This window comes from Pristis pectinata, chromosome 3 (genome assembly GCF_009764475.1).
Source record: "Pristis pectinata isolate sPriPec2 chromosome 3, sPriPec2.1.pri, whole genome shotgun sequence".
Lineage (NCBI taxonomy): Eukaryota > Metazoa > Chordata > Chondrichthyes > Rhinopristiformes > Pristidae > Pristis > Pristis pectinata.
In genome coordinates this window covers 107,487,425-107,497,529 of record NC_067407.1, presented here as the reverse complement: position 1 = coordinate 107,497,529, position 10,105 = coordinate 107,487,425, and the positions used below count along the sequence as shown (strand labels likewise).

Below are 10,105 nucleotides of genomic sequence, written 5' to 3'. Positions count from 1 at the left end.
CAATTCCCAAAGGTGAAAGGATAATGCACTAATATGCACAAGCTAGTCCCTCCCTGCAACTAAGTTATGTAAAAGGTTCAGCCTTTCCCCATTTCAAATTGAAGACTTTAAACTAATGGCATCACATACCATGTTTCATATTAAACAGCAGCTTTAAAATATTGTTGTTTGTAATGCCTCAAATTGCTGTTCATGCAAATTCCATCAGCACAACCAGTTATTTTTGTTTTGAAGTTTCGAGTTCAGCCACATCCACCCATTTTCTTTTTCAAACATCAAAATATACCAAAGCACTATAAAAACACTCTGGCAATTCTCTACAAAATTTCCTGATTCCAGCAAAGCTATCTGGGAGGAGGAGGAGGAGGAGGGAGAGAGAGAGAAAAAAAAACACAAACCACTGTATGCAAAATAAAAATTTCATTGTGTATTAAAATCACATGAAGAAAATGATACAATTATATACAGATATGTGAAACATGAACCAAAGTAACCACAACTATGTGCACTCCACAGTGACAGGTTCATAATTTGATGGTTATCATCTGGTAAAGTGACAGAACCATGAATATTTGCAAGTGAATAACCAGAATTGACTCCAACTGTACAGATGCTCTAAGATTAACAATGTATGAGAGTATAGGTGCATAATTAATAACTTTGGTTCTACATTGCCAATATATACAGTACCATCCGGCGGACTAATGACCTTGCACGAGGTTGATCATTTAGATCTTAATACAGTTCTTCGAATTTAATGCACCTAAATAGTTAAAATCTGTTGCATCTTTTCATATCAATATTAAAGGCACAACTATTGCGATGAACAGATATTTGTTCCCCCAAACATCTGGGGGCTTACAGTACATAGACTGCACTGGACAACAAACTTTACAATTTTACTCTCTAGCTTCTTATGAAGTTCAAGATAGAATATCATCTGTGAAACTTAAACCTACTGTATTCATTCCCGTGAATTGAATAGATTTAAGTGCAAACTGTGGTGTATGAATAACTTCTGTCCACTAATATTTTCACGTATATACTATTTGATATCCATAGCATAACTATGGATCAAAACGGAAAATTGCAACTCGCTGCTGATATATATAACTATATATTACAAACATATCAAATCTGTGTGAGCTACTGCTAAGCACATTACAGTTTTGACTACTTAACAAGTATCAAGTGCATTTCCATGGAAATTGATTTTATGGATGTTACAAATTGTGCAAGAGCTATTTATACACAATTTAACTTAAAAAACTAAATTTCTCTTTGAACATTAAGAAGGCTAGAGTTTTACATTTTTGGGAGACTGAATTCTCCCTCACTTTTCAGAACACTGACCCGTTCTCAGAACTCATCCAACATGCCCAAGAGCAATAACAAAATCACAAAGCCATTTTTTTTTAAAAAAGTAATGAGAATGTCAAAAATTCAGTGTGCTTACATTTGGAAAATTACCAGACAATGGTAAAGTAACATTTAAAAATAACACTTAAACAAAAAGTCCGTATGTAAGACTGACAAAGATGTTCAAGTTACTTGGCTCTCATACATTTTTACATATAAAAATGGAAATCTGGTCCAGTTTAAATCTTCTGTAGAAATGATTTGTCCAAACCAATCCAACTTCCAATTTTTTTTTTGCAAAAATATCCATCTTACTGGAATAAAACAATCTAATGCTCTTGAAACTAGTTAAAATGAGTCCATTATTTGAACTACTAATAAATATTGGTCACTGTTAATAAATTATCACATTTTTCTAACCATTGCACCATTAGCAGCTCTTCATTTATTTCAGTGCCATTTACTAATTGTGCGCTGTACCACTGCCATCTGTTCTCCCATATTAATTAGATTGTAGTTTCTTCTGGTGCATGAAGTTCATTTTGTGAAGTGGAAACTCTTTCTAGTGAATCTCGATCAGCCAACTGAGGGGAGAAAATAAATATATTTCATAATTGTTCCTCTAACTGTTTTCATTACAATTATGGCAACATTATTCACAGGAACACTTAGAAAAGAAAGGACACTTCGTTTTACCAAGTTCTTATCTACCATCTGGTAGATGTTACGACCATTGGGGAGGTGATACAGGAGCCTGAAGACCCACACTCAATGTTTTAGGAACAGCTTCTTCCCCTCCATCAGATTTCTGAGTAGCCCATGAACACTACCTCTTTATTCCTCTCTTGCACTATTTATTTAGTTTTGAAACTTCAAAGTAATTTTTATGTCTGGCACTGTACTGCTGCCACAAAACAACAAATTTCACAACATATGTCAGTGATAATAAACCTGATTCTGGATTCAATCAAACCATGGCAGATTTTCCAGACTATTGGATGTTATGTCATTAGTACTTACAAACAATTAATTCACAGCTACATTTAAATGAACCCAGGCCCTGCTGAATGATCTGGGAGAAGGGGAACTGGGGCCCTGGTGAGTGGTAAGTGCAAACATCACCTGGCGAACCAGATGCCAAACCACTGGGATTTCCAAGCTCTGACAGCAGATTATCAGAGGATATTGTCAAACAAAAACTGATACTGGCTCAATGATACTAGGTAAAAGATACTGAACCTCGAGAGGTAGAGAAAGAAGATAAGCCTAAATAGTCTTAATTGTTCACTTAATGAGAGAAAACTTGGAATTTGACAATACTATCACCTCTTTAAAGCATTTTCCACAAATACCGAAAGTCCCTGGGCATGATCCAAATCTCAGCAAATGAAGACAAATTTGAAAGGGAAGGCATTGCCAGGCTCGACTAACCCAACATGTACCCACCCACCCCCTTCCCACATTTTGATGGTAATTCATATACTCGGGCAGGATGTTCAGGCAAAGGATAAATGAAATTTCAAAGAACTGATTGTAAATCCTCTACACATCCAATAAAGAAGATTTAATCAACGTACCTGAGCATTTGCAGCTAAGTTTGCTTGTTGTCTTCTTAAGTCTGTTTTTATGAAAACTGTAAAGAAAATAGAAATTTTGAAACAATCTATTTCTCTTATGTGCACATTTTATCAGAAAAGGAACCTATGAAGGTGAATATATAACATTTTAAGAGTTGTTAGTCTACCTATGCAGTCAACTAAACAATCTCAGTAAAATTCTGATACAGCAAACTTTGTTCAGCACCTTTTAAAAGCCAAAAATACGAAGCTTTCAAAAATGCACATATTAAAGTGGAGACTCAGACAGTTTCCAAAGTATAAGGATATTACAAATACATTTCTAATTATAAGTAAAATAAGAATTACTGGAAGAGATTTCATTCGCATTATTTAAGCAAAAGTTGTCCTAAATAATAACAAAACACATTTATCAGTTACACACACCTTAATATCTTTCTGGAAATATTATACAAAGGCATCAATTTATCAAGAAACCAGTAAGGAACAAATAAATTGTAATTGACTTCTGTCAACCTTTTAAGAAAGTCACCAACAAGTTATATTTTAATTTGATTGCATAGCAGCACCATACACAAAACAAAGTATTGACTTTACAATTTTTTGCAGAGTCCTTACCTCACACTGCTTCCAGACAGAACACTGGCTGAAAATAGCAAGACTAACCAATTTAGAAATAAAATCATCCAGCACATATTAGAAGTTATCAATAGAAGGGAGTGATTTCAAGGCCTTAAAAAAAATAGAGGACATGAATATAGGATCAATAGTTTAACAAAACAAAATTATCTAATAGCCACCACAAAAATACAAGCTTTGTGTGTAATTTAACTAGCATTATTACTGGTTTAGTTTCTATTAAATACAAGTCTTCAATGTCTGTGTTCCAAATTAAATGAATATAAAAATTTTAAATATTTTAAGAATTAACAATTTCCATCGATCAGGTCAGACCCATTTCCCAGTCACAGTCCATGACTTGGGTTTGGAGCAAGCAGCTGTGCAGAAAGCCAGGCTTGGAAAACATCCTGTAGAGACTCCTCCTGGTATTACCAATTTATGTGACTGCAGCACAAAATGCTTGCTATTGTCACATCCATCTTTGAGGACACCTGTACTGTTTAACTACCAGTGACTGACTGCTACCCAAGTAGTACAAAGCAAGGCAAACCATGATGGTCCAAAAACACAAAATCTGATGTTCAAAAGAATTAAAATCCACAAGCTTCATTTTGTAATTTATGTCCTCCAGAAGTCCCAAAATAGATTACTGCCTCATAATCACTCCCAACTATTCTTTCTCCTCTTTTTGGTGCGGTGCATAAAGGCTATGTCGAACGTAAAATAGATGCTAATTCACCATGTTAAAACTGCATTTTCATGGGTAGTGCGTGTAGATTTAAGTACATCAGTTGTGCAGATGCTCCATTCTTTTCCAGTTTATATTTTAAAACAAATAAATTTATTAACAGATTACTTATGCATGCAGTAAACGCTATTCATTGCGTTTTATAGCTGTTAGAAGTACCCGAGGCTTGAGTAACATGTGATTTTCCACACTGGCCTAACTACTGAAAAGTTCAACTGATTTTGGAGTGTGCACATAACATCTGCACATATTTACTTTTTTTTAAAATGGCATTTTATTATTAAGCCATACCCTATAAATTAATTACCTTTAACAACAATCAACTGCATACCATGTCTAGTGGCTGGAGGGAAAAAATGTCACTTTTCCACATCAGAGGGTGGACAGACTAGAGTATGAACTTTCTGCTGAAGAAACAAAAAAATAAACTGACACTAACTTGTTTTGATGCACAAAGAATATAATTTAGAGCATGTCAAATGCTTAATTTTTTTTTTGTTAAGCCAGAACTAGAAGTGCATTTTTTGCCAGCCCAAGCCAGCATTATGCCCACCTTGCATGGTCACATATTGGTCAGATGCAGAATAAAACTCCCTTTAATCTGCCCCAACACAACATCTTAACCATAAGCTTCAAACATCGGTGTGACATTTTCCTCCACAGCTACTTTTATTTTCTGGCCTCTCAAAGTTAGGTTTTTGATTGGTATCAAACCACCAGCTGCTCCAGGTGGGAGAATTGTGTGAATTAAGGAAGTAGATTATTAGTTGCAAATCATGTAATTAAAACTACCCCATTCATACCCTACATACAGCCTCATTTCAACAGAGACCCCAGAGATGAGGGGACAGTATTCCAATCCATAGTACAATCAATCCCTATTAGAAACTTTTTTTCTGGTAACACCATGGTTTCTTTTACTTGCAGCAGCGTAACGCCGCCTTACCCTGTACACGATTGTCCATGGACAGTCACAATCCTGGTTCGTTCATGTTGACTGGTTATATTTCTTTCCTAAAACCTAAAGAGACTAGCTTCACAATTGACTTGTTAATAAAAACATGCCAGCAAACCAAACAAGAGCTGCGTGTGCACCATAAAGCTGCAGACGCTCAAGAGTTCACAAGATGTAAACTGCAAGAATGAAAGCTTAATAGTTTATGAACATCATAATGTCTGTGAAGGGGTCAGATCCTTGAAAGATGTTTCAGCTAGCTTTATAATTTACATATAGTTTCTCCCTTTGTGAGCTTTTCATTCATGATAATCCATTTAAGTGAACTTCTTCCCTTACCACTGTGTTTTGTTTTCTTACCGTCACTTGCATAGCCACCATGTTTTGCCATATGCCTTTATTTCAAGTGACAGAAGAGTGATCACACACTGTATAAAGAAGAGATACTGGAAATCTGTTAAAAAGCTGCAATACATTCAGGAGGTTTTGAGGAGTCAGTGTATGTTGTCAAGAATTTGTGCACAACCTCTCCTAGGGCTAACCATTAGCAGCAACCTCCCACTGGAGAATAGCTCACTATTATGGAAGCTCAACCAAATACACAGAGTTCCTTGCTCCATATCTTGTCTAAGCCTCAAGGATCGTGAGATGTAGTTGTGTGTACCCAGAGCTGCATCTATATGACCAGAGAGCGTGTTGGGGATCATGTGATCTGTACTGCTACAAGATGGTAGGTCTTTTCAAATTTTAGTCAAAAGTTCTTCTGTAATTATCCATCAGGACTTGGAGTGAAGTTTCATAAACATTTTCCCCGAACTTCATTCTTCAGCTATGTAATTTAAAAGATCTAACATCATCCCTCTATATTCACATTTTATCCATTGGTTGATCTCCCCAGTTTCCAAATTCTTGGTTTATGTACTACTAACAACTTCCAAATGACTTTTTAATTAACTAATTCACCTAATACCATTTTTGCTAATTGATTTGCACAAAAGTTGTGAAAACCTACTGTAATTTACTATATGTATTTACAGTACTCAACATACAATCAAAACTTAGTACCTGTGGTTTGTTGAACTGGCTATATACTTCCTGTGCTGGAGAGAGGAGCAGCTGGTAAAAGGAGCTCTGCGATTTATTAGGAAAAAAACTGGGTAAATTGGTTAAGAATATATACAATACTTTGGGTGGAGAGTGTGCACAATGTTTACAGTTACAGTTAGTTGAAAATTTATATCAACAAACGATGAAGGTATATAGAATATAAGCCTCGAGTTGGCAAAGTTGTTGCAGCCTTTTTTTCCAGTGGGTTAAGCCCAATAAGTGCAGCAAGAATTTTCAAAATAAAGTTGCTAAAAGACAATTTCGGAACGCAAGTAATCTGGAAAAAAAGGAAGATGTGCATAGAATCAAGGATATGAGAGAATCAAAAGTGGACAAAACCTAGTAGATTCTTAAAGGTATGCATAGTACTCATAATGGACAAAGAAACAGAAGAGACATACTGGACTTGGAACTGTATTATGAGAAAAGACTTGTTAACAAAGTTAATGACAGTGACCGACTTAAAGAATGGAAATAAAATCGAGGAGGAACTGGAAGTTACTGAAAGCTATACAAAATGCCTGTTGCTGGCATCCAACACAACCACCAAATTCTTGAGGGAAAGTACCTATTAAAAACTGCAAAATTGTCATTGTGGAATAAATAGCAGTATTTCAAAACAAGGTGGGACTGGTGGGCTTTTAATACAGAAATCAGAATAAAACAAGCATAAAAGAAAGCTGTGTAGCAATAGTACATGCAGCACAATTTTCCATAAAGTAGTTAAAGGCCATAATAGGACAGGTTTATGCACCAATGGAGTGAGGTAGAACCAGAGCTCTTGCAGAAAGTGGATAAATTAGGGTAAATTGAAAGGATGAATGAACAATTTCATATAGGAAATCAGTCACCATTCCTTGATGGGAAAGAGTACCACAATAGATCTATAATAGATGTAGTTTTCAGGAATAGAACAGATTCCTTAATTTGGAAATGCAAAACTCTCGTCTTAAAGTAGCAAATGAACAAATGGATTTGAAATTCTAATTGAAGCATTGGAGGTACAACTGATGCATAAATAACAAATTTAAACAGCTTTAGGCACAGGAAGAGTTTAAGAAATATGAATGCTTGTGAAAGTTATATTCCAAATCCGAAGATTAGATTCTTGATATTTTGGAACGAAAATAGAATCTAAAGGAATCCAGATGCAAAATAAGGCTACTTTGAAGTGTAACAAGAAACAAATGGAATAGAACATACAATTGAAAGAACAAGATTAGAGGTAGTAGTAAGGAATAACCTCTGTACAAGAACCCATTCACTTGCTTCTTAAAAGGGCAAGAATGGGGAAAACGGATGAAGAAATTATGTTTTTAATAATATCAGTCTTCATTATCAAAACTGTAGACATATTCTAAATGTAGCTAAATCATTTCTAATGTGAATGGGAGAAGAGGCTTATTAACAGGAGGAATTAAATGATGCACTTTTATAAATCAAAGCACCAGCAACAAAATGCTAACATACTTACTTCTCCATGGCGTTAACATGGAGGTCTGAGAGTAGGGCTTCAGAGCAACAAGTTATGTCTCATAAACATGATGAAATCATTTGAAGTTGCAATAAAGCAAGAGAGAAAGAAGAATGCCCAGTGAACAAAGTTTATCTGGTTCTTCAGGAAACACTGGATAAAGTTCCATACAAGACTAATCAAATTCATTCAAATTAATGCAAACAGGCTGAGGAATAGGAGCTGGGCAATTAATGAGGAAAATAAGATTATGAAAGGAAAGCATTTCAAATGGTTTAAAATTTTGTCGAGAAAACTGAAGTAATAGTTGAGTAATATACAAGATTGAAAGCAATTCTAGAAGTCTTGGGTAACTTCAAGCAAAATTCAAAGGAAAGGTAGATTGCTAAGTATGAATAGGAAATAATGTAACTATACAGAATGAATGTAAAAGATGAATGATGGAAAATTACTTGCATGAAGAATGACTCTTCTCTGCAAAGATCACATCAATGCAATGTTGTTACCATAGTCAAAATATCAGAAAGTTTCTTAAATGATTAAACTGAAATAAAATTACTTTCACAATGTAACTCACTGGTGGGATCTCAAACATTATGTATCAGTTTGAAAATCTTAATCTTCAAAACACTTTTGAGGCACTGGAGAATATTTAGAACAGCAAAGATAATTGGGAGGTGGAGATATTGCTGGGACTGATTTAAAAAAAAGGAAATTAGCAACTTCATAAGCCAACTAAGAGAATGAAAGAAAGCATCTTTCTCTCCTTTCTCTAAATGTAAATTCCCAGCAAAAGCAGTTAATGCAATGGCAATTAACTTCATAAAACAAAAAGAGCTGGACAAATATCTGAAGAACCATTGTAGAGGTTCCAAGCTTTAAAAAGAAATAGATGGATTTTATTCACCGTAGAACATTATGGTTACTACATTGTTGGAACCATAAGTAGCGTATACCGAATGGTCAGATTAGTCCAAAGATTTTCCTTCATTACCCTTCAGGTGTGGAGAAGAGAAAAAGAGCAAAGGAACAAGAGTGAGCCTGGGGAAAAATTCAGAGCTTTATCTTCTTGGAGTTTTTTCAGTCGATGGCTGCCTCCTGCGCAAAACTGACTGGGCTGAATGGAGTCCTGAATAGGGAAGAATGTACAAGATCTGTGGAGGGAATGGCCTTAATAGGCCAAAAGGCCCTTTCATTGTTCCATATTATCATTTATATATTTAGTAGATGGAGATGCTGCTTTTCTCAAACAGCAATGCATTACACATCAAGTTTTAAATGGTAAAAGCAGCTAATTACCTGTAAGAATGATTCCCACAAAGATCCAAGAACAAAGAAAGATATTTCCTGTAAATGCGTCATAATCAGCTTTCAATTTTCCTTGGGCCAGCGTGAACACAATTCCAAATAGCTGCAATCACAGGAAAACTTAATGTTGAAATAACTGTCCAAAATTAACAATGCCCCATTACTCTTGAAGGAGTTATCTACACAAATTCCAAAATTATCAAATAATACCCCATTAAAGTAGACATTAGTGTTGGCTGTTCATTCAACTATATCATTGTTAGACTTAAATTCCCTTTTCCTAGGCAATCGGTACATATGCAATTCCTGGAAACCGCCAACACATGAATGCTTGGAGACAAAGACTAAATATAACAGAAATAGCCAATACATCATTCTAAATTTACAACTTCAACCACTTAACAGTTAGTCTTAAGCGCACTTCGACAAATCATAAAACAAATTAGCATTAAACTCAAAAAAATCCTTAATCAATATAAACAGCTTTATTTTTAAAATTAGGCTTGTACAAGATTGAAACTTTATTTTCATCACTCCTTTAGTGATAAAGTAAAACACCTGTTCATATAGAAGTGTTATTTACCAGATAAGCTATGTAATATGGATGGGGCCACATCGGAGCCATAGGAGTTTTTCTGACTATTGATCCTGCTAACGCCATTCACAGGAATAAACCAGTGCCTTCCAATGGAATGATCTACGATTTTGGCAGATGAACATATGATAGATACTGTGCCCATTTTCCAAAGAGAAACAGGAGCACCCAATAATGGAAGGGTTGATGCCTCAAACTGGCACTGTGCCTTCAGAGGGTTATCAGCACATTGCCAATTCAATTAAATACTGTATATTCAAACTTGTAGGTTTGAGAAGTTGGCCCAGATTTTACAGTATGTAGTTAACACCTGCAGTTGGTGCTGAGATACAATTGTTCTGCATTATGTCATGAGTCTCCA

General features: G+C 35.2%; 1 protein-coding gene across 7 annotated transcripts in view; it reads right to left on the bottom strand.

Annotated features, from left to right (window-relative positions):
• Positions 1-405: 405 nt before the first annotated feature.
• flvcr1 (FLVCR heme transporter 1) overlaps positions 406-10,105 on the bottom strand; it is a 31,674-nt gene continuing 21,974 nt past the window's right edge. The window contains exons 8-12 of one of the 7 annotated variants that reach the window (XR_007956026.1): positions 9,141-9,252; positions 6,326-6,360; positions 4,613-4,712; positions 2,937-2,992; positions 1,864-1,943 (exon numbers count right to left, since the gene is read on the bottom strand). Coding sequence is in view for 2 of the 7 variants with exons in the window: in XM_052012449.1 (XP_051868409.1) it covers positions 1,866-1,943; positions 2,937-2,992; positions 9,141-9,252 (246 nt within the window). In the remaining 5 variants the exon portion in view is untranslated. Of the gene's footprint in view, positions 1,944-2,936; positions 2,993-3,554; positions 3,669-4,612; positions 4,713-6,325; positions 6,392-9,140; positions 9,253-10,105 lie in introns of all 7 variants that reach the window. The other 6 variants (XR_007956027.1, XR_007956029.1, XR_007956028.1 and 3 more) reach the window with 6 other exon arrangements.